This window comes from Solanum tuberosum, unplaced genomic scaffold, assembly GCF_000226075.1.
Source record: "Solanum tuberosum cultivar DM 1-3 516 R44 unplaced genomic scaffold, SolTub_3.0 scf00052, whole genome shotgun sequence".
NCBI classification, from domain to species: domain Eukaryota; kingdom Viridiplantae; phylum Streptophyta; class Magnoliopsida; order Solanales; family Solanaceae; genus Solanum; species Solanum tuberosum.
The window spans coordinates 562,555-587,292 of NW_006238977.1; the positions used below are offsets into that span (position 1 = coordinate 562,555).

A 24,738-nucleotide genomic window follows, 5' to 3' on the forward strand; every position below is an offset into this window, starting at 1 on the left:
ATGTAACATCAAGTCCCATAGAAGAGCAGAGCACCACATACCTCTTTATACCTAGCAAGGAGCTCATCTAAAGGAAGTTCGCTCTCCTTTTGCAACAGCGCAATCTGAAAATTGAAAATGTACCTCATTGCGACAGCAAATGTAATATTCAACCATTTTGAAACTCTATTATACATGAGGGGAAAACTGTGGACTGGGTCTATGTATAACAGAATGCATCAGAATTTCGGAAAGAAGGTCAAGAGACTGAGCTTTTACCTCATCAGCAGCATCATTTGCCTCTGCATTTGCCAACTCCTCCTCCTCTAACAAAGTTGTTTCATCATCCTACCAATACCACACAAAGTAGTTAATTTAATGAGCCATTTCGAAGACTAGATTAGGTGACAGATGATATTACCTCAAATTCATCTTGAAAATAGAGGTACACAATATAAATGAACTGTAAAAATGATGAGATTTTGCCTCAAACAGGTTGACGCTCTGTAAACAAATGAATAATGTAGACTTACCATATTGTATCCTTTATCTTCACCAACAGCAAGGACATAATCATCATCATCCTAAATAAAATGGAGAAAATTCAGAGGAAGGTACAAAATACTGAAGATACTCATCGTGAAGCATACTAAGGAACCAAGGAGACAATTCTGATAGAAAAAACACTGGATTGCATGAAAATGCAAGATGAAAATTTTGATTTTTCTTCACAAATGATAGACACTTGAATTTTCCACTAAAATCTGGATCTTCAATGATTAAATGTCATCTATTGGGACAGCATTGAAAGAAGATCACATCATTAATTTAAAATCCCAAAACCAAATATATGCAGACATTCGTTATGCAAGGGATAATTTTTCTAATGATAAGTAATGCAAGCTGCAAAATAAATTGAACCAAGTTTTCTTGGATGTTAGCTAAAGAAAAACATATCTATAAGGTCTACACCACCACTGCAATTTTGATAATAAGCGGTTTCAATTAAAAGTTGTTAGATAAGCATCTTCACCTGTTCATCATTAAAGTCATCCAACAAATTAATTTGGTTGAACTCCTGATACTTCTTTCGAGGACTTCTTAGCTTGTCTTTCCCTAGGTCAGAACAATAATTATTTGGAACTGATAAGACCCCATTACTTTCAACCTGCATATACCAAAAAGCAGATATATCACCTTGACCACTTACCTAATTATAGTAGTCAAAGCAGTAACCATAAACACATACAACTTACAGAACGACGACCAGAAATTTCAGGTGAGCAGCCTTTGTCGGTTTCAGTAGCAACATCAACATCTCTACCTGTACAACATGATTACTTCAATTAATATAAATTTCCTTGACCTTACAATTAGCAATACACAAAGAGGCCGACTGCTACTCACATTTATCCCTGCCCTTGCCAGAACTGACTGTAACATCTGCACCACTCTTCTCGGGGCTACAGTCTCTGCTAGCTGAAAATTCACAATGATTAAGCTTAAATTAAACACATGCTTTAGATGATACTTCAACAAAATCATGTAATTGTTGCCTCTTCCTACCCTCTATTTGGCAAGTTCCTGTATCATCTCACAGTCATGACGAAAATAAATTATAACAAGAGTCTACTTGACGTGGCTTATGAGACATCCTAGGACCTTTCTAAACCTTGTGCTCTGAATACCAAGTTTGCCACGACCCAAAGTGTACCCTAGGTGTAACATGGTGTATAGGACCCCGAGAGGCCCTACACAAGCCACTTAGCATACATCATACAAGATTATAGAAATAACGACTTGGAGGTAGATAGGTTGTTTCCGAAAGACCCGCTACTCAAGTAATGATATCGAAGCAGTTTGTAAAATAAATTACAGAAGTAAAGAAGACATAACAAAAGCTCAAGTAACTATATCAACGCAGTTTGTAAGAGAAAATACAGACGCAAGACATAAAAAATAATAGAAAATGCATTACATGGCATTCAGGAAAAGAGAAGGAAGAGGCTTGAATGTGAAATACTCTACAATAACTCAATCAACCATATAGTACCTTCCCCAATTGCGTAACGCTTAAGGAGCTCTTCAAGAGGTAGATCCATTTCATTTTGTAAAGCAGCCAACTCTTCTTCCCTTTCTTCTTTAGTTATAACAGCCTCATCTTCTTCAATGGTATGCTCGTCATCTTCCTAAAGCAGTATCAACATAAATGACAACATTGTTTATAGGACAACATTAGCAGAACTGCAACAAACATTATAATATCACCCTCTTAACAAAAGCTTTTCAGATGGTTATAACCCAAAATCAGATATGTTGATAAGAGAGAAAAACCAATCAAAATTAAGCCATAGGAACAGATAAAAGACCATATAATTACATCAGATGACTCAAATGAAATAGCTATGAAGATAAGAGCCCCATCTAAAACCCAATCTGAGAAGGAAGTGAGAGCCAGATTAGCTTCATTACAACGAAGACTGGTATTTTTCCACAGATTCCTAGTCCTAGTCAACAAGTCAACAGGCAACTCGCAAGTACAGCTGACACAGAAAAATGGTTTTGACTTGACCCATGCACTAGATAATATACCATAACAAAGTAATGCATCCAAGAATTAGACCAGGCAGTCAATGTAGTGGAATGAGCATTATGAGGTCATGGGGTCAAATTCTAGCAGAGACAAAAAGAATTAGGTGATTTCTTCCTATTCATCCAAGCCTTGGCGGGAAGAGTTACTTGGTACCTGTGTTGGTGAGAGGTAACACGTACCCCAAGGATTTAACCAAGGTGCACGCAAGTTGGCCCAAACATTGCGATTATAAAAAATAAAAATATAAGCTCTCTAGGACATCAGTACGGAGCAAAATGATATCCTATCAATAATGATTTCACAGAGACCAGATGATTGTAGTCGAATTCTTATCCAAAACGAATTTGAATGTAGTTAAATCCCTGTTCAGTTCTCAACCTAACAAATGCCCTAAGTAGAGTAAAGTCACACAGAAGGCAGAACTGAAGGACAAGACACTGTATATTTTAATACTTGAATTCTTTACACAAGGTACTTGAACTTTCTAACTACTCCCTCTATCCCAATTTATGCACTTCCCTTATAAGTCAATCTCAAAAAGAATGATAACTTTCTATATTTAGTAACAATTTAGCTTTAAACTTCCCATTTTACCCTTTATAAATACACCACAAATATATATATATATATATGCTTATTTTAGACCCCAAGTTTCAAAAGTCATACTTCCGTTCTTAAATTTCGTGCTCAGTCAAACACCGTCACATAAAGTTGGACAAAGAGAGTACCAGTTTCTTGCTTTAGATGTTTCAGGCTAAAAGACAGTACTGCTTCTGTTTCAATTTATGTGAAAAAATTGACCTCCCCTACTTTCTACTGAAGAAAGAAAAAATAGAAAAGTTTGAACAGAACCAAGTTAAGGAAGAAATGAAAACTTTTGAAATTGTGCTCTTGTTTTCATAAAAGGTCATAAAACAAAAGCACCAAACAAGTGTTGAAATATGTACAAGAGTGCAAAAACAAAAAAGATGAATCCCTTCCTAATCTCGTAAAGATTCTAAGAGGCTAAGTATTGATTCTACTTCATTTACTAATTCCTCCCTGCAACAAAAAGAAAACAACAGATGCTTGCATCATCATGTATTTATGTTGTTATACTCTGCAAGGTCATCTAAGTACATTTTAATTCGCCATAAAGATCAACCTATTGATTTGAAGGTCTTATTTCAAATAATCACAGCTCATTCCGAGCTATGATATTTAATTGAGCAGCACAAATCTCATCCCTTCCTTCATGACCTAAAAAGGGGGTGGCATGAAAGAAAATCTCCAAACTTGTTTCATCAGAAAATTTGCCTCAAAGCTAGTTTCCTAACATTAGCTTAATATTGAAGACACACCAGGCCTTATGATCATTAGTTTAGCTCAATTATAAATAATTCATGCTGCTTCACGCATTCAAGCATTTCAAGAATATATATCAAACACCTTTTCAATGATAAAACTGAATGATATCAATATGTAAGACTTCAAGAACCTACAAATATAAATAAGCATGGTATCAAAATCCACCCCAGCTATTTGAAAGCTTACCATTTCGTCTTCAGATTGCACGCCAAAGTCGTCATCAATATCACTACCAGTTGAAAGAGGTTCTGAAAATTTCAGTTTAAGTAAGAAACAGAGGGAAAGTTATTGTCAACAAGTTTCTCAATATTGGTCAGCTGTCTAGTTAATGTACTTACGAAGATTTTTTCCAACACAGTCACGATTTGTTACATCCCCTTCACTCCCTTCTTTACACTGGATTCTAAATGCTTCTGGTGCAGGCAAAGAATTGGTTCGTTTGCAAGTACTTGGTGAACTTACAAGATTCTCTGCAAGCATTGTTGAGTACCTAGGATAAACAAGGAAGAATGCCTAATCATGTTATTCATTAGGTCAGTCAATTACTCAGTAAATTAACTGCAGGAGGCCCGTGCTAAGCCCGGCCAAAACTCAAGATATAAAAATAGAAATTTTAATTAAATAAGTATAATTTGTGTCACATTTTTCTACTGCATGACTAATATAATGTAGTTGCATGTTAATCTGAGTTATTTTCTATATTTAAAAAATTTTGCGCTGAAATACAAAATCAATTTGGTGTTTCTATTCGTATTTTTAGAAGTGATAATGTCTTACAATACTTATCCTCTCAGTTCCAAGAGTTTATGATTCACCAAGGAATAATTCATCGGACATCTTGTCCGTACACCCCTCAGCAGAACGAAGTAACAGAAAGGAAGAGTAGGCATCTCATTGAGACTGCTCGCACTCTTCTCATTGGATCCTATGTTCCATTGCATTTTTGGGGCGATGCAGTCCTCACTACTTGCTATTTTTTTTTATGAAGTAAGATGTTTCATTCACAAAAATACATCAAGAAGATGCATAGTTACAAGGAAAGGAAAAGGCATTAACAGAAGTCCTCACTTCTGGGCAGTGTGCATACTGATGAGTAGGTCTCCATGGGATGGGTTCCGTATACAGCTTCTTGTAGTAAGTGATTATTTCTCCTTCAATTTCAACTGGCTCTTGAGTAACTTCCCCCTATATCATTAATTAATCGATGTTGTTGTACATTTTGTGAGAATTTGCCATTTTGTGGAAAAACTTGGTATTCTTGTCTCCTTCCTTAAGCCATAGTATTCTTGAATTTTGTCTCTATGCAATTTCCTCCTCAATCAGTTCCTCATATTCTAGTAGAACTGCAACTTTTTTTGTTATTGCATCTTCTGTAAGCACTCTGTTTTCCCTCTTCATGTCCACTTCTGCCAATTGTTCTAGGCTTCTAGCAATTTCTTTCGTTGAAGGCCAAGGTTTTCACTCTCCTCTTTTCTCCATTCCTTGAGTTTGTGCTTCAAAGTTTTATGTTCACAAGCCAACACATAGGCTGGTTTCCCTGAGTATCTGAATGATGACCACCAGTCTTTAACTCTGTCAACAAAGTCTTCTGATTGTAGCCACCAATTTTCAAACTTAAAATAACTTTTATTTCTCTCCCAGCTTCCACCAATCAAGGCTATTGGAATATGATCTGAACTCAGCCTTTGCAAGGGGATCTGTTTCAGATTATTGAATTTGCCATCCCATTTTTCCGAGAACAAGATTCTATCAATCCTAGAGACTGCTACATGCTGGTCTCCTTTAACCAGCTATATGCAGCATCTTCTAGTTGTAAATCCACCAATTCCATGTCTTCTATGAAATCAGAGAACTCCTTCATACCCCATGTTCTACTGTTGCAATTTTTCTTCTCCGATATATACTTAGAGACATTGAAATCTCCACACAGTGCGCAGGGCGCTTCAAACAATCCCCTTACTGAACCCAATTCTTCCCACACTAGTCTCCTCTCCTTGTAGTTGCTTGGAGCATACACTCCAGTTATGTGGCAATTGTAGTTCTGGGTTTGGGATTAGAACCTACAAGTAATGGAGTAGATTTCTATTTCTAAGACCTCCCCCTTCCATGCCCTCTCATCCCACATCAAAATGATTCCGCCTCTTGTTCCACTGGCTTCCAGACATGCTTGTCTGATCCATCTACCTCCCCAAACCTGATTCGCTACTTCTGTGATATTTCCCACAAGCTTTGTTTCTTGGAGACAGATGATGTCTGCCCTCCATTCGAAAATTAAGCTGTTGACAGTCTCCCTCTTCTCGATGTTGTTCAATCCCCTGACGTTCCATGACACTAGTTTAAACTTCATCTTGCAACTAGAGTGTTGTTTCTCCCATTATTCCTATTCCCTGAGCTTTTGAATTTTACATCAAATGAGACAAGACTTTTAAGCTCTTGTGCACCTTTGAGACTTTTATTAATAATTAAATACCACTATTAATTTTTTTTAAATAATGTAAATGGTGCCCTAATAAGGGGCAAGTAGAAATACTTAAAAAGCTACACTATACACCAATTATGGAGGCCCAGGAAGGAATGGTTTTAAGAAAACGAATAAGAGCAAAAATGGGAATATGCAGGGAAAAGCCAATTGCAGCTGCTTGTAAGCATCAAAGAGGGTCTTATTAGCAATAAAAACAACATCAGAGAAACAGGAAAGCAAAAAGGGGGGAAGAACTGAACCTTTCTGTTTGTCCAAGAAGAAACTCTAGCTGCTTATCAAGTGTTTTCTTCTTCTTCTCATCTACCTCTAACTGATGCTTGTAAAGAACCTGACATATGAAACACGTGTGAATAATCTGTCAAGCTCAAGACTGGGAAAAACAACTGGGTTTGAAAGTTCTCCAGATAATGAATTTTACCAGCTTCTCTATTTTCAACCAAAATTTTTTGATGTCCTTTGAGATATTGAGTGCAACTTTACGCAGACGTTGCTCTTCTTCCTGATGAAATATTATAGAAGAGAAATAAGAAATTTAGCAATGTAATTAGTAAGAAATGCAATACCTACTGAAGTGTCAGTCACTAATATGAAAATATTCACGCACAGGAAGAAGCGAATAAAATAACAACCTTGACTCGCTTTTCTCCCCGTGTCGCCTGATCAAGCATTCCCTTGCTAGCTCGTATAGCAACCTTCTTTGCTTGAGTCAACTTCCACTTCCTCTCTGATTCAAAGTCCTGATAAACAAGAAATCTTCCTTAGAATAACTTCATTGACATTCATCTAGCAGCTTACACAATTGCTCCTGAAATAGGAAAGGACTTTATATACCTTCGACAACCAGACCATCTCCTCAAGAACATGATCCCAGTGTGTTTTAGGTCGTTGAGGTTCTTTAGGTGCTTCAAGACCCTAAATACAAATCAAGAAAATAAGCAAACAGAAGATGTAGTACACAAGAAAGGACAAGGTACCCCCTGATTATTCATTCATGTAGCTACTGTAGATTATTTTTTATTTTTTTTGAAATAGGTAACTTTGTATATTTCTATATATGTAAGATCAATCAGTACATTGTTTGTACTTGCACCATATTTACATCAAAAGACTCTTAAGAAACTGAACCTATTCTAGTCTTCTAGAGGGAGTGTCTACACCTATAAGACTATGAAAGGGACGATCGTTACCTACCCGTGATTGAACAAATTCCATCAGTATATCCTTCATCTATCAACTTATTAGGTAGATAATCATAACCTACCCGTGATTGAACAAACTCCATCAGTATATCCTTCATCTATCTGCTAATTAGGTAGATTTTTTTTATGTGATTATCTGTATATCTGATCTACTAATTAGGAAGCAGAAAATAAATTGATCTATATGATACAATTGCTAGGACAAAAAAAAGGGTCCAAATAGATTTTAAAACTAGTGATACTGATTTGTATTATGTTCCACATTTTAATTTTCCATATTGCCCCATGCTTATAGCTGGATCAAGAAAGAACCTCTTATCCTAAAGAATGTCCTTAAGCTTCCTTTCTTTGGGTGTAGGACCTTTGCCTAGGAGCTCACAAAAAGATAGCAAATTTAGATGGTTCTTTCATGCTTCCTCTCTTTTTTTGAACCGGGCTCTCATGCTTCCATTCTTTCTATTTCAAACATGTGCTTTTTGTCTAATTCTTTATCGAGTATCACTAGTTATATTGCATAGCATTAACCACAATTGGTTAGCTATGTGACAAAAGCATGTGCAGATTACAACACTACTAGGCTAGATGGCCGTTTTGTAATCATTAATATGCTGCCTTAGTTCAATCATGTAACCTTCTGATACTCAGCATGTTCCAGTCAAGAATATCAAAGAACAACAAAAGAGAATAAACGAGGGTGGAATAAGTATAACGAACTAATCCACCAAAAGATCACCTTGCAACTTTGGATCAATCAATGGAGAAGTCCAAAAAAAAACATTAAACAACTGCATGGACTTGAATGGTAATATTATATAATTCCATATTTACAGGTATCTTTGTCATTCTCCAAGAATTATAGCACTGGCATCATCTACGAGGGTATCCAAATTGCTTTCAAACAAAAAAAAAAAAAAAAAAAAAGCATCCAGGCATTGATAATATAGAACGCCTTAACTAAGTGGATCCACTAGTCTATGCTAAAAAGCAACTTAAGGAGGCATCTAAAAAGTATGATCATTTACTACCCATGATGCAAATTTTTTTAAAAAAAAAAAAAAAAAAAAAAAAAAGCATCCAGGCATTGATAGATATCAAAGCAGCTGCTAAATGTTCTACCTATTAACCCTTTCATGTCAACTGATGATACATCCAAGGGTTCAGCCGAAACAAAATTATGAACAGACTCCATTCTAGATAAGAGCCTTCTGGCCTAAATTAGATGTACACATGATTCCCTTCTGTGGGCCTTTAATTGAGATATCATTCAGGAATAAAGGCTTGAGAACATCTTCAGAACATGACCAATTCTAAATTATTATCGCTGAATCACACTGCCAAGGGTTGGTCTATCACCCATGCTTAGATTAATCTTAGGCTAAACACCAATCCATTAAAACTCTCTGTGTTTTTTTCTTCGACAAGTTCATTCACACTCTTGGCATACTGCTATGCTATTATCATGTATACTTGCTCGGACTAAAAAGGAATAATGCATAGATCAAAACAGTCCTACTTGCCAAAAGATGAAAGAAGAAAAAGTCCTGTGGAATTAGTCGAGGTGTGCCAAAGCTAGCCTGGACACCACAGTCATCAAAAAAAAAAAACATCCCCCTTGCGACAGCCGGTATAAAAGAACATGGATCGAACATAAAAAAATTAATACAGAAAAATCCAAACCTCAAATGATAGCTTCTAAGTGCAAGGATGATTGCAACTAAGATGTAATTCATACCTTTTGGCGTCGTACACGTGTTTCATGGTCCGGCTTACACTTATACCCTTTAGAAGCCATGATAATCTCAAGATATATACACCATGATTCTGGCTTCTACACGAAAAAACATAAATTAGCACAACCACACACTTATCTCCATAACATGGAAGAAAATAGGAAACGAAAAATGAATTCAAGAATATAGATACTCCTAGCTTAACTAGATCAAATAAAGTATGTAGGTACAGATAATAAACAACTTCCAGAGAGGAATGTCAAACAAGTGGTGTCTATCCACTGCATAAGAACTCATTGTCAATATTTTGCTTCACCACCACCACCCCAAGAAGTAAACATCCCAAGTAAATTTCAACATACATGAAGGGACTGTCAATTTCCCACCTCTGGGATTTCATTGGGTATGTAGTTGTTGTTGAAGGGACTGTCAATAGTCTGGAACACGTTCAGATCCTATTTAATAGATCAAATCCTGGTGAGTAAAATGGTTCATGACATTGAAAGGCATATGAAACAATCCTCAATTGCAGCCTTCAGGCGGAATAATCTAGTGATTATGATCTTATTGAGGAGAAGGGAGGCTAGTTGTTTTTGCCAGATAACCAAATCTAGGGAAGGTGACATGGATGCTTTCTCATTATTCATTATGATTCTTGACCGAAGGGAAATCAGGTTTTGGCATGATCCAAGGCTCGGGATCTCTCCCAAACACTTCCCTATTCTCTACCATTGTTCCATTTCTCAGAATGCACTGATTGCCAATTTCAAACAAGACCAGAGATGGTCCATAACACCCAGAAGAAATCTCAATGATTGGAAAGTCGAGGACTACATCTAGTTGATCCTTCTACTCAGTAATTTCTTTCCAGAAACATCTCTACCCGGCTGCATTTTCAGGAAACCACACTCTGAAGGGCTGAAGGGAACTTCTCTGTAAAAAGCTGCTACAACGCCCTCGCGGTTTCAAGCCCTGGTTTAGTTCCTTGGCCTTGAAAAGCAATTTGGAATAGCAAATTCCCTTCAAGGGTCAAATATTCCCCCTGGATTTGTTATCATTAAGCCATATTTTAATGATGACAATACTGATTTATGTATATCTATTCCTATCCAGGGCCTATTTGTAGAACAATGGTGAAGTAAATTCGATAAGTAGAAGTCAGCTCAAGATAAAAGTACTCAAAACAAATAAGGAGACTTTGATGCAATCCAGAAGCCAGAGGACCAAGTGAAGACCACTAAAGGCCCAAACTAAGCAAAAGAAGGAAAAATTACCTAAATACACAACTTATTTTACTATATTCTCTAAAATTCTCTACCATTTGAAAAAATTACAAAAATCCCTATTCTCTCCTATTCTCAGATACATCACTCTTACGTGATGTATTAGGACAGGTGTGTCTTGTATCAACAAAGGTAAAGTATCGGGACATTGAGCGATGTATCGGGATAGGTTGGGTCAGAGAAGGGGATAGAAACACTGGTTTTTCTCCATAAAATAGCTAATGCACACCGGGGAGTTAACACAATTGATAAGCTAAAAATCAATGAGGTGTTGGTGACTTGAACAAGAAGAGGTGAAAAAGGTGATAATTGAATACTATGAAAATTTGTACTCAAAAACTGAAGATTGGAGGCTTGACCTGAATATGAGAGATTGTCCTGTGATCAATGAAGAAGACAACAATATGCTGACAGCCCCTTTTGAAGAACAGGAAATCACAGATGCCATTAGATCCTGTGTTGGGGACAAGGCACTAGGACCAGATGACTTCACAGTGGCTTTCTTCATCCAATGCTGGAGCATCATCAGTAATGAGGTAGTGGCAGCAATCAAGGCTTTCCACAAAGAGGGGACTTTCGTGAAAAGCATAAATGTTACTTTTGTGGCATTAATTCCTAAAAGGGTAGGAGCAACGGAGCTTAATGATTTTAGGCCCATAAGTCTTGTGGGAGGAGTATATAAAATCATTGCGAAGGTCCTAGTAGGAAGGCTGAAAAGAGTGATGCATAATCTAGTAAACAAGCAACAAATGACTTTCATCAAGAATAAACAGATCATGGATGCAGTGCTGGTGGCAAATGAGTGTGTAGACTCAAGACAAAAAGACAAACAAGTAGGGATTTTAGGTAAACTGGACATCTAGAAAGCATATGATCACCTAAATTGGGACTTCTTAATGAATATGCTATAGAGGACAAGTTTTGGTTCAAGGTGGCTTAATGGATCAAACAGTGTATCAGCACAATAAGGTTTTTTTTTTTTTTGAAACTGGTAACTTTGCCTATATATGTTAGAATTTGAATCTTACAAGAGTTGTAGTAGCCCCATATTTACAAAGTACTACCTACATCTATGATTCTATCATCCTATGTCTATAATGAATCTAAAACATCAATAATAGAGATGGGATCATGTAAAAGTAATTGATTACACCAAAAACACAGTGGCAAGATGCAATTAAGCTTAATTTGTTGCATACTGTTCTCTATGCTCTCAAAACACCTAGAATTCCTCTCCTTCCATATTGTCCACCAAATGCTTGCTGGGACTATCCTCCACCTGCCTCTATTCTTGGCCAACAACCCAGCTTGTTCCCAGCTTGTTAAGGCCTCTGTAATTTTCCTAGGCATGCTCCATGCTATTCCTCTGAGGTTCAAAAACAATAGTTGTCCTGTGATTCTACAATGTAGGAATAGATGATTCACAGTCTCTGCCTGCTCCCTACACAAGAAGCACCTGGGGCTTAAAATTATCCCTCTTTTCATTAGGTTCTCTTGGGTAAGCCACTGCCTCCTTTGCCAAAAGCCACACAAAAGCATGCCACTATATATGGTATTTTGGTTTTCCAAATGTTCTTCAATGGCCAACTGCTTGGCTGTTGGTTGTGGTTCATTTTCATGTACGCTTTGCTCACTTCAATGTGCCTTTCTCATCTCCCTTCCACCATAGTTCATCTATTCCCAACCCACTGAATTGCTCAATCTTGTTGATGAAATCTGCCATTCTTGGTATTTCCCAATCATTGAATTGCCTTCTGCAGTTGAATCTCCATCCCTCTGTTGTCCATAATTCTGCCATGGTACTCTGTTGGTCTAGTACTAATGAGTAGATATCTGGAAATAACCTTTATAAGTTGCCTTCTTCATGCCATTCACCTTTCTAGAACCTAGTTTTAGCCCCATTGTTCACCTTGATCTTGAAGAAGCACTTCAGTTCATTCCAGAGATCTCTGATGGATCTCCATAAGTTAACTCCATAAGGAGTTGTAATTTCCTTAGTCATCCATCAGTCTTCCTCCTCATACTTAGCTTCTATGACTCTTCCCCATAGTGTCTCTTTATCATTGGCATACTTCCATAGCCATTTCATTCTGAGTGTCTTACTATGAGTATCCAGATTCTTTATCCCCAAACCTCCAAACTTCTTGTCAATCTACTTGTCGGAGGTCAAACGTTCACAACTTTTCGTTATTGTTACTTTGTTACTTAACAAAATTTATAGGAGAAAAATAAATTTGAAACAACAGCAAAATAATATTGTTGACCCTTTTAGAAATTGATTCTTCATTAAACTGTTGCCTTGAAGGCCCTTCTAGATGCTTCATCAATGCAACTTTACGACTTTTTCAGAAATATGTATGTATAATTGCTGCATTATGAAAGTACAAGTAGATCAAAATGTTGGATTCTAGACTCATGTTAAAGAAATATTCTCGAACGTTAAAAAAATTTAAAATGAGTCTAACCTAGATAACTCAAGCGCTCAGCAATGACTTGGGACATGAAGGACAACAAATCTATGTTAATAGACATATCTTTTGTAGCTTAAGATATTACTTTTATTTAGAGCAGGTTTTGTTTCATATTCTTCAAATTAAGCTTGCCGAAAATAGTCATAACTCACACCAAAAATACTTAGAAGAGCTGAATGAGAAGGAAAAAAATGAAAAACATTAAAAGGACGAAATCTTTGTCCAAGTGAGATCATATACATACCAAATGAAAAATAATCAATACAATTTTAAGGAGACAACAAAACAGCGAGAAAAAAACATACATTAAAGGGAGTAAACTATGAGATATCCAATGATGATAACAAATCATTCTAACCAGAAAAGTTCTCATGTTTTGAAATAACATACCTCAAAAATTAACGAACACTTCAATCAACTTTCAATCCTTAAAGTACTCATAATATCCACCCACCGACAAAATTTAGTAAAAATAGATAACAACAACATAAAAACCATAAAATATGGGGCATGCAAAATTATTAACTCTCAGAGGATTTTCTAAAGAACACAAAATCTCATCCTTGTATGTGAAGGAATGACGTTGTTGATGAAGAAATTAGAGATTTGTAAGGGCTTTTTTTATTGTACCTTCAACAATTCCAGTAGAGAAAAAACTTGCTTGAATACTCAATTAATGTTTGTTATTTAAACAATACTAACAAATACTTATAACAATAATTTTGCAGAAACATAAACAACAAAGTTTAAAGCATGTACTCAAAAATAACAATTAATAATATAAGCATAAATTAAATGACTGTAAAAAACATACCAGGATATGTAACAATAGAATGAAACAGAATGAAAAAGATCGAACCCACTAAATGCACAGTGTCCCCTTAAGGAAATTTTTCCCCTCTAGTACCCGAGGTTTAAAGGAATAGATCCTCTCAGGATAAATAGATTTTATTCACAAGTGTATTGATACAAAAACAATGGTGCCAATAAATCATTCAACAGGAGCAAAGTACACAAATATTTAATTGTCCAAAAGAAGAGAAGAACTTCAAAATTTTCGTTGGTTTAAAATGAGTGGAAATTCCTCTATTTATAGACAACAAAGGGCATGTGAACAAATGCTTATTGTGTCTAATCGGAAATGTCACAACTCTTTGGAAAAGTTACAACCCTTTGGAAAAGTTACAACCCTTCAGAAAGGTCACAACCTTTCATAAAAGTCACAACTTTTCAGATAAGTCGCAACTCTTCATAAAAGTTGCAACTCTTCATAGAAGTTACAACTTTTCATAAAAGTCACAACTTTTTATGAAAGGGGGAAGACCTAATTTTGGAAATAAAATAAATTAAAAGGGAATCCTGGTTTGTGGTGGCGCCACGTAGGCGGGTCTAGGGTTCTCTTTTATATATATATATATATATGATATGATTACTTTAATACTTTCTTTTACTAAAACTTATGCAATATGTAGGTCAATTAAAATCTTAAAACTCCATTTCTAGTAAATCACCATAACCTGAAATAGAATAGAGGAGGTACAAGGTTTGCTATATAATAGTTAAACATACCTTCCTAAAATATTAAAAATAGGAAGGTATGTTTAACTATTACATTCACTTTTTTCTTGGTAAAATTTGTATCAAGTGCAAAGAGAAAACAAGTCTAATTGCCAAAACAACAAATAGCAAATTGGATAACAATTAGTGTGATGATAAAAAAGATCCAATGGCCATTATGCCATTTCAGTTTAGAGAAGTCATAAGCAAATTACAGCCACCTGCACTTAAAATAAAGACAGAAAGTAGAACCTCTAGTTGCAATAAGAAAGGAGACCAAACATGACAAATTATGGAAGATGCTTTGACGTCTAAAGGAAATTACAAAATGAGCACTCATCAAAAACTATGCTTAAAGAGTTGCAAATTTATACCTTATCAAAACAAAGAAAAAGAACACGGAATTTGTCTCCAAACCCATTAAAACATGTTGTGAGGAACTTTTTTCCAACTTGACTTAGAAATATGTGTTCATTGCCCTTCTAAAAAGAGAAATATATAATCATTGTTCCTAGGTTATGTTATTAGGTGCATTCCTATTAAGGAGAGGAAACTCAAACCTCAATATCAAATGGAAACATGGAAGTCACTCATTTACATTATGCAGATGACACCTTAATATTTTGTGATGCTAATGAAGGACAAATATTGGTTTTAAGATCAATCTTGGTGCCATTTGAAGGAGTCTCAGGTTTGCATGTCAACTGGAGAAAAAGCTAGTAGTATCCTAATAATGTCTCTAATATGGAGGAACTATCTTGGATTATTTTTTTTATTTTTTTTTGGGGGGGGGGGGGGGGTAGGGGAGGAGGTTTCTTGCCTACCATTTATCTGGGCATGCCCTTAGGTGCCAAATCAAAGGCTTTGAACACCTGGAATCCGTAATTGAAAAGTGTGAGAAGAAGCTTGCCAGATATATGTTCTAGAGAGGCAAAGTCACTCTAATTTATTTAGTTTTAGATGCCTTTCCTACTTATATGATGTCTATCTTCCCATTCTTGACGGAGTGATACAAAGACGGGATAAAATTAGGAGGGATTTTTTATGGAAAGGGACTAAGGGAAATGATTCCACTGTCCAACATTCAGTCAAGTGGAACAAGGTTCACTGGGGAAGAAACATGGGTGTCTGGGAATAAGGAACCTGAAAAAGCAAAGCAAATCCCTTAGACTAAAGTGGTCATGGAGGTATTCTCAAGAGCCTCAACCATACTAGGAAAAGTAATTCAAGAAGAATATGGAGAGGAGAACAAGTGGACGACAAAGGAGGTTCTTACACCATGGGGTAGCCTATGGAAGTCCATCAAAATCTTGTGGCCTCTCTTGAAGATCAATACAACCATCAGGGTAGGAAATGGCAATAAGATTTCATTTTGGGAGGATAAATGGTTGGGCACTTCTAGTCTAAAAAGTATCTTTTCCAGAGATGCATGACTTGGTAGTGAATAAATAAGTGAGTGTAGCTAAGGTTAGGACACAGCATGGATGGAATTTCTAATTTAGAAAGAATTTCAATGAATGGGAAATCACGATCGTGACTGAATTTTTGGAAGGTTGGAAGATTTTACAGGAACATAGGAGAAACGTGATAGATTTTGGTGGTGCAGAAATAACAAAGACACATTCAAGGTAAACTGTGCATATAAGTTACTAAATCAAGGTGGACAACAACCTTCTCTTTGGCCTTGGAAGCAGATTTGGAACCTTAAAATCCCTTTCAAGGTGACATGTTTCACTTGGCTTCTAGCAAGAGAAGCAGTTTTAACACATGAAAATCTCAAGAAAAGGAAGTTCCCCATGTGTTATAGATGCTATTTATGTGGGGAAGAGGTTGAGACAGTCAACCATCTATTTCTCTCGTGCAGAATAACATCCTAGCTATGGAGGATTTTCATTAGTCTCAAGGGTTTTGCTTGGGCTATGCCTAACATAATCACAAATATTTTTCACAATTGGGGAGAAGTAGGGGTGGGAGCTGCATATAGAGATAGATGGAGGATTGTCCCAGCCTATATTTGGTGGACTGTTTGAAAAGAAAGAAGTGCTAAATGTTTTGAGAGCAAGAGTTGTGATCTTCAAAAGATCAAACTAAATTGTATCAGGCTTCTTTGCTTCTGGTACAAACAAATGTATTTAGAGGACACTGAATCCATTATAGATATCCTAGGTTCCTGTTAGAATTAAATTCGGTTTTCTTACACTTTTGACAAGTTGTATATATGATTTTCAGTGCAACCCATGCACTGTGAACATACACAAATATTACCTGCTCAAAAAAAATTAAAGAGAGGACTTTCTAGTCTATATCAACAACAAAGATTGTTACTGGACAGTAATATCACAGATTTTTACTGGTTAAAGGATTTGTTCCATCAAGATGAATGTCCACGATTGGTTAGGCGCATATCACAGGTTTGTACCCTATTGTAGACCAAAAAATTGATATTTGAGTAGAGAAGGGTAGAGAAGCGGGTCAATTGTCCAATATTTAAGAAGATTAGACCTTTGTCCTACTTTTTGCCTTGGGTGTAAAAGAACAACACCCTTCTTTATAATGAGGGGATGACATCCTCATCTCAAACCTCATCCACCATTCCTTTTCTTGAATAGGATGAATCCTCATCATCTTGAGATCCACGTGGTTTACAAGAGGACCCTATTCCTCTAATTTATCCTATAGAAACTCCCTGACAGATTGGGTGTGGTAGCTTTCTTATGGTACTCCAGGATCATACATGCACCAAAAGAAATCCTAATTCCTAGGCAGCTTCTATGCAGGGAAACCCTATCTTAGGGTTTTGATACTATGTAATCCACTGTGTTTAAAGCAGCCTTTTCAAAAAGGAGTGGCACCCACTCTAAGGGGAAGGCCTAGTGCTTAAAGAGCTGGAGTGACAACTCGAAAATCACGGTTCTAATTCCAGCAGAGATTACACTAGGTTAATTCTTCTAATGTGCCTATCATTGAAGATTAAGAGTTAATAGAGTACATGTGGTAGCTAGAGACAACAACTGGATTAATTGACGTGTGTTTAAGCTGCCCAGACACTATCATTGTTACAAAAAAGAAAAATGAGGGCCAGAAATTTGTGATAACTCATAGTTTTTACTCACATGACCTTTAGCCACTACCCTTTACACAAGGCAGATCAAAGTTTTCACAAAAACATAGTCTTTTTCTTGACACTGAGAGCAGAAAGATCTTTTACTTTCTTCCTTGACTTCCCATACAAATGTTTCGTACAGGAGTTCCAATGCAAGATAAAAGCTCCAAAAAAAAAAGCGCACAAAAAATAATCACAGAAAAAATAAAAAGAAAAAAGTCCAAGCTTTCGAATCGAACGTACACATGCAAAGTAGAAATCTTTTAAAAGAAAAAAATACAAAAAATAAGACTTCCCGTCGGACTGGGAGCGAAGGGTTAAGGGAGAAGAGATAATGAAGTTTCCTCGCTAACCTTTTTCGGTAAAGAAGAAGAACTAGCTAGATAAGGTGAGCGAAGAGCACCGGTGGAAAACAATCTCGGTAGCAACGGCGGCACGGCAGCGGCAGCGGCGGAGTGAGAAAATTTCGCGACGGAGGTTCGATTAAAGGGAAAGTTGGGAATGGGACTGAAACCAGATTTACCCCTTTGGGGTATTTTATATGTGGGACAGAAGTGTCATTTAAATAAGTTTACAGGTGGACTCCCACTCCCTTTCGCTTAGGAGAGTGTTCGGTACAAACATGATGCTTTTCTACAATTTATTACTATTTTGTTTTATGACAAGGGAAACCCGTTGTTGCTATCATTTGGGTGCATACAGAGTAAAATTTTCGCTCCTATGCAATAGCTCACAAATTACATAGGAGAGGTAACCTACACTAGGCAAGTCCGGTGCGATGAGCTCGACCCAGAAGGCAAACCCCTTGCTTTCGCTGGCAAGGGGTTTCGAACTTAAGACCTCCAACATGGAAGTCTCAAGCCCAAACCACTTATTACTATTCCAAAAACAAAATCAAATACATTAAATTAAATAAAATGTGGCTTGATTTAATTTTTAATTTTTAAAAATCTGTAATATTGATTTTGATTTTTTAATGAGAAAGTTGAATTGAAACAGTGATTATATAAATAATTTTTATAACTAATTTATTATTAACTAGTCTCACGGCACGTGCGTTACACGTGTGTATTGTATCATATTGTATACAATATTATAAAATAGAATTAATATTACTAAATTAAAGTTTTGTCGTAAATAATTATAATTGAAAGAACATAGAACAAGTGATTATAAATGTTTAATACAAATTATCATAGAGCTACTTATTTTTTAGATCAAAATAACAAGATATCATTGATACTTTTCAAAATACATTCAATGTTTAAATATGGGGAGATAATGACATTTCTTTAGTAGTAGTATTTTTTACTTCACTCAATTTTATAAAAAAGTCTAAGCAACAATATAGAAATAAATATCAATATAATAAAGGTCACCAGAGGCCTTCCTCTTGACATTATGACCATAAATGATGGACATCATTTAGGTACAATTTTTCTCTTAAATATCCATACTTGAAATTTAGTATGTGCATGACACTAATGACGATTACCATAAATATTTCAAAACTAATAATTCAATGGACTACGTTGATGCCCGTTGTTTTAGCAAAATTAAGAAGAAATTCCTTCATTTGAGGGTAAAAACATAAAAATAAAAAATAGAAAATTAAATAAGAAATGTCTTACCTCAATCATGTGCCCTTTTTCGTATTTTTTATTACTATTATCTCTCCTACAACTTGATCAATTAAATTTTTTTTTAGAAAAAATAATCCACGATGTGTGTATTCGTCAATTTTCACTCATTATGTGAACACAAATTATTAAGTTCTCTCTCGAATGAAAACACAAAAGAAATTATTTAAAGAATCAAAACAATAAAATGAAATGAAAACCCCCTTGCACTATTTATAGAAGTTTTCTGTGTGAAGCAAAGTTCACAGTTAATTGCACATTTCTCTGTTTTCTTCTTCTCTTCTTGAATAGAAAGTCAACACCTAAATTCCAATGAGAAGAGCATCAACGAAACATATCAATATATTAGGGATGAATCATTTATGAAACTGTTAAGTGATCTCAAATAGTCACAGAAAAGAGATCCCCAAGAATTTATAAGAAGTGGATGGTTGTGATTTATGATCGAAGAAAGATGAAGGTTGAAATTGTTGTGACTATTCATAGGAAATAAGTTTTTTATAATAAATAAAATATGTAGGTTAATTAAAAGTGTATTTATATTCTAAAATGATACAAATAATATTAAATTATGTATGTGATGAAAATCGTAAGAGGAAAATACAAGTATGAATTGATGAATAAGTTGTTACAATTTATTCGCCAACTCTTTCTTATGTAGTACCTCGAGTTTCGTTAAATTTCAAACTTGATCAATTGTTGCAAATAACACTTGAGATTTTTTAAGAAGAAGAAGAGTATTGAAAAAGTGTAGTATAAAAGTGAGAGGAAACACTTCTATTTATAGCTAACAAATAGTGTTATGAATAGGTGCAAATTGTGCCTTATCAGAAAAGTCACAACCCTTCGAAAAAGGCACTGCTCATCGAAAAAGTCACAACCCTTTGAAAAAGTTACAACTTACCAGAAAAGACACAATGCTTTGGAAAAGTCACAACCCTTTGAAAAAATCACAACCCTTCTGAAAAGTCACAACTTATCGAAAATGTCACAACCCGTCAAAAAAGTTTCAACCCTTCAAAAAAGTCACAATTCATTGGAAAAGTCACAACCCTTTAATGTGAAAAAGTATCTATATTCAATATAATATAAGTAATTAATAATTAATTAAAAATAAAAAAATGTGTATTTTTTAATTGGGGGTATTATAGTAATTCAACATTCATTTTTGAGAGTTCATGCTTTTAAGGTAGTATAGATATATCTGTTTTGCACGTATGTATCACGTTAATTAATAATAAATGTATATAAAAAATTTATTGTGTGAATATTATATTATTAAGTACTAAACTTTTAAAAAACAACGTAAACTTTTTCAAATAAAGGTATTTAAAGATATGTTCCTCTTTAATTGTATGTATGTTCCTTTTAAAGATAAATAGGTTTTGTCTTACACTAAAAAGAGCGTAAAAGTTTACTTTGAAAATATTCAAATTCTATTGATAATTAATAATTGGTAATTAAAAATTACTATAGAGATTTTGTACCGTAAAAGATATATAGGAGACTTACATAATGATCAATATATGGTTAGAAATAATACTTATCTATAAAATTACATACACAATAACACAAAAAATTAAATATACAATAAATGAAGAGAATTTTATTTTATTTTTTACATATTGCATAACCTACCTCTAGAGATTGACAATAAATTAATAATGTAAAGTAAATTTGGTTAGAGCTATACAATGCTCTCTTGTTCACATTTTCTTCTTTTTCAGTACACTCTTGTTCATCGCTTTTGAATCCCCAAAAGAAGCATATCGATGTTGTCACGCATTGAACTTATACTCTAGACGTGGCCGACACTTGATGTCATTGTTCGCTCGAGCATTTTCATAACATGAGCATACATCTTGACATTAGTAAAAACATAGTTTAAAGGTACTTGAAGAGACAAGACTTGTAAAAGAAATACTTATCATAAATGATTTTGATTTTGATTTTAATGAAAAAGTCTAATTTAATTAGTGATTATGTATATAATTTTTATAACTAGTTTAATATATGTGTTTTGGACGTATATATCACATTAATCTTTTATACTATATTAAAAGCATGAAGGTCCTTAATATTGTTGTTTAAACTTCTTACCATTCATTAAAAGACTTCATTTTAGATAAAATCGTCTTTGCACCATTTATTTTATTTATTTATAACAAAACTTACAAGGCTGTAATCTAGGGTTGTGCCATAGCCATAGTCGAGGTAGTACTTGTTGATGCACTATTACTATGTACAACTTGTCGACTAGAAGTAATATTACACGTATTTGAATGAGGCATAACCTTCACTCTTCTACAAGATATATCTCCCGACTTGTCAGCATGCAAAACATCCAACATGGATGGTGTAGATTCTCAAAACAGCTTAACAGTAGTATTATCCGCAAAAATAGTAGTTATGGCGCTAGAAGCTAAAACACCAACTAGTTTGTTCTGCTCTTGGAGGATCACCTAGTTTGCAGAGATGGCACCTACAATCTGTAACGACCCTAAAAGTGAACCAGTGAAACTAGAGCCTAACGTGTGTGCGTTTGTGTTTGTCTTGAGTTTTGAAGGTGTTTTGATGTTGTCCCGAGCCATGGTTGAGGTGTTTAGGGGTTAGATGTCAAGGTACGACTCCCCAAGGACCACCCTAAGGGTCCTTGAGGAGGATCCAAGTCTAAACCCCAAGACACCAAGGAAACCACCAGACTACCAAAATATTGTGAACCACGGAAGCAATCCACGGCCAGTAGATTGATCTACGGCTCGTGGTCTTACTCCGTAGGTCAGCCCCCTCATGGTGTGTCTCTGAACCAAACCACGGTTGGATAGTACGTCCTGTGGACCCATCCACGGTCCGTGGATGGGGGTTCGTGAGTGGCACCTACTTGATGTCAAGTGACACGGCCAAGTGAGGGGTGAATTGGTAAATTCACCCCAAGTCTTTTAAAGTGCATGGACGGTTATTTTTGGTGTATTAACATATTTTAAGAGTATTAAAGCATTGATACCCTCATTTAGATTTAACCTTTCAAATCAAAACCCTTCCCTCCTAAAAATTTCTCTCTAGAAACTCAATTGGAGATCAAGGTCAAGATCAAGCTAGGGTTGGGGATTTCAACGTGTTTCTTATTCAATTTCATGGGATTCTTCAAGTATAAGGCATGGTGATCCTTTATATACGGTTATCTTTCATCCTAGAGTCAATTTCAAAGAAGTTTTCAAAGTCTTCAAGTTTCTCAAAAAACCTAGATTTCACTCAATCTCATGGGTTCTTGCATCAAACGTTTTCAAATGATAAATTATGATTATGTTGATGTTTAATTGATTATGTAAGATGATTTTACTCTATGAACCCATGATTTCTCTCGATTCCTAAATTTCACCTTATAAAGTGGGTTTGATGATTATGAATGAATGATGGTGGATTTATGCTTTGATTGACTTAGATTATTGAATTGTATCATAATATATGTCTAATTATGGTGAATTGTTGATGAATTGAGGAATTGTGATCATAGCCTTGAAAGGGAAAGTTTGACCTAATTTCATATTAAAGTAGAATTGTCTTGAATTGTTGATCCACTTGTAAGGTGGAGGTGTTTACTTACTATGTACATTGTGATCATGGCCTTGAAGGCACAGTGTGAGGAATTGAAGTATTATCATGATGTTGTATATATAAATGTGATGTGAAGCATGTGTGTGATCTCAATGAATGAATTATGATCTTGTCTAGAAGCTAATTGTGTTAGGATTAAATGTTATCTCTCCATTAACACTCATGAATGTTGATGATGGAATGTGAAGGGTTCTATAATGTAATGTTGAATGAGATCTTTTGAATTGGTAGGCTTAGACATCCTATTCTTATATGATGAGTATATCTTGACTTAATGTCTTAATGTCTTGAATTGGTAGATCTAATGTTGGTATCCTTTTCATTAATGAATGAATGAATGAGTTTTATGATAATGTTAATGAATGTTGAGTCTATTGAAAGGCTATTCTCAATTGTACTCTATTGAATGCTAATGATGTGTTGATTGAAAGGATATTCTCGATCTTGCACTAATGAATGATAATGGGGTTCTTAGATGAAAGGCTATTCTCATCTTTGAATCTATGAGCTATCCAATGAATGAATGTTGGGTTGAGATAGATTCCCTCACGTGAGTTGAGGCGGGGTGTCTAGTAACAATCTTTTATCCCTTAATGTAATGGGTGTTAAAATACTCTATGGGAATATAGGCTAAGCACCGAGAGGATATTGAATGAGATGGAAGGCCTCACATGAGTTGAGGTGGGGTTTCTAGTAGTAATCTTGAGATGGATGCCTTCACGTGAGTTGAGGCGGGGTATCTAGTAGCAATCTCCTTGTCCCTTAACTATGTGCCCACATAGGTCTAGCCAGTGGATCTACTTAAGCTATATACCAGCTTACCTTAGGCAAGTAGACCAACCCTTACGATATGGGATAGTACATCGGATTCCATGATCTAGCTCTCATGGTCTATGTTGGTTAAACGCTTATTCCCATCAAATGAGATGTGCATTATGGTTTCTTGAGAGGTTCTACAAAGTGTGGGTGGTAGTATGGGATGTCATGCAAGCATTGCACGAGTAGGCTTTGAGAGGGTCTGTAACGACCCTCAAGATAAAGTAGGATAAAGTAGAGCCTCACATGGATTTTATGCATTAATAACTTGTCAAAATAATGAAGAATAGCCTTTTAAGTCAGTTTTAAAGAGTTTGGAAGTCAAACGTCAAGGGACGACCAGGACGTTCGGAAACTAGTCTTTTATGTGTTGGTGTGTTCTAGTAAGTTGTTCATGTTTTTATGTGTTGTTTGGAGTCTAAAATCAGTGGAGGTTACCCTAGTGTCTTAATAAATGTTTTTAGGGTCAAAACATTCGGATACGACTCCCCGGGGGCCACCCTAAGGGTCCCCGAGGAGGACCCCAACCTTGGCCAAGCAAGCTGCCAAGGCAGCTTGAAGTTGTGCTTGGAGGGAGCATGTCCGCGTCGCGGACTAGCTCCACCAAGGGCCAAAAGTTTGGTCCGCTTCGCAGACATGTCGCGGACTCTACTGCCCCGCATTTAATTTATAAAAACTTGTGTGAACACCTCCGCGTCGCGAACTTGTTTCCCGACGAAATCTGCGAAAATAAAACTCAAGTTTGACCTGTTTAAAAAGGTACAACTAAGTGAGGGATAGTTTGGGTACTTTGGGGAATTATTATAAACGGTTATTCTACCTATTTTAGGGTATTTTAAGTTGGTTAAAGCCCCAAAACCTAAAATTAAACCCCATTCTTCAAATTGACCCTTCCCTCTTAAAATAGATTTTCTCAAAAAACT

The 24,738-nt window shown here is 35.6% G+C and overlaps 1 protein-coding gene across 1 annotated transcript in view; it reads right to left on the reverse strand.

Moving 5' to 3' along the window:
- Positions 1–24,738, reverse strand: part of LOC102593766 (protein PHOTOPERIOD-INDEPENDENT EARLY FLOWERING 1) — a 53,724-nt gene that overhangs the window by 13,071 nt on the left and 15,915 nt on the right. Inside the window, exons 2-16 of the mRNA XM_006344047.2 lie at positions 18,098–18,269; positions 9,333–9,428; positions 7,233–7,313; positions 7,031–7,138; positions 6,820–6,900; positions 6,641–6,729; positions 4,258–4,409; positions 4,106–4,167; positions 2,033–2,168; positions 1,387–1,458; positions 1,236–1,303; positions 1,013–1,147; positions 513–563; positions 259–327; positions 42–104 (exon numbers count right to left, since the gene is read on the reverse strand). Coding sequence (XP_006344109.1) covers positions 42–104; positions 259–327; positions 513–563; positions 1,013–1,147; positions 1,236–1,303; positions 1,387–1,458; positions 2,033–2,168; positions 4,106–4,167; positions 4,258–4,409; positions 6,641–6,729; positions 6,820–6,900; positions 7,031–7,138; positions 7,233–7,313; positions 9,333–9,428; positions 18,098–18,269 — 1,435 coding nt within the window. The remainder of the gene's footprint in view (positions 1–41; positions 105–258; positions 328–512; positions 564–1,012; positions 1,148–1,235; positions 1,304–1,386; positions 1,459–2,032; positions 2,169–4,105; positions 4,168–4,257; positions 4,410–6,640; positions 6,730–6,819; positions 6,901–7,030; positions 7,139–7,232; positions 7,314–9,332; positions 9,429–18,097; positions 18,270–24,738) is intronic.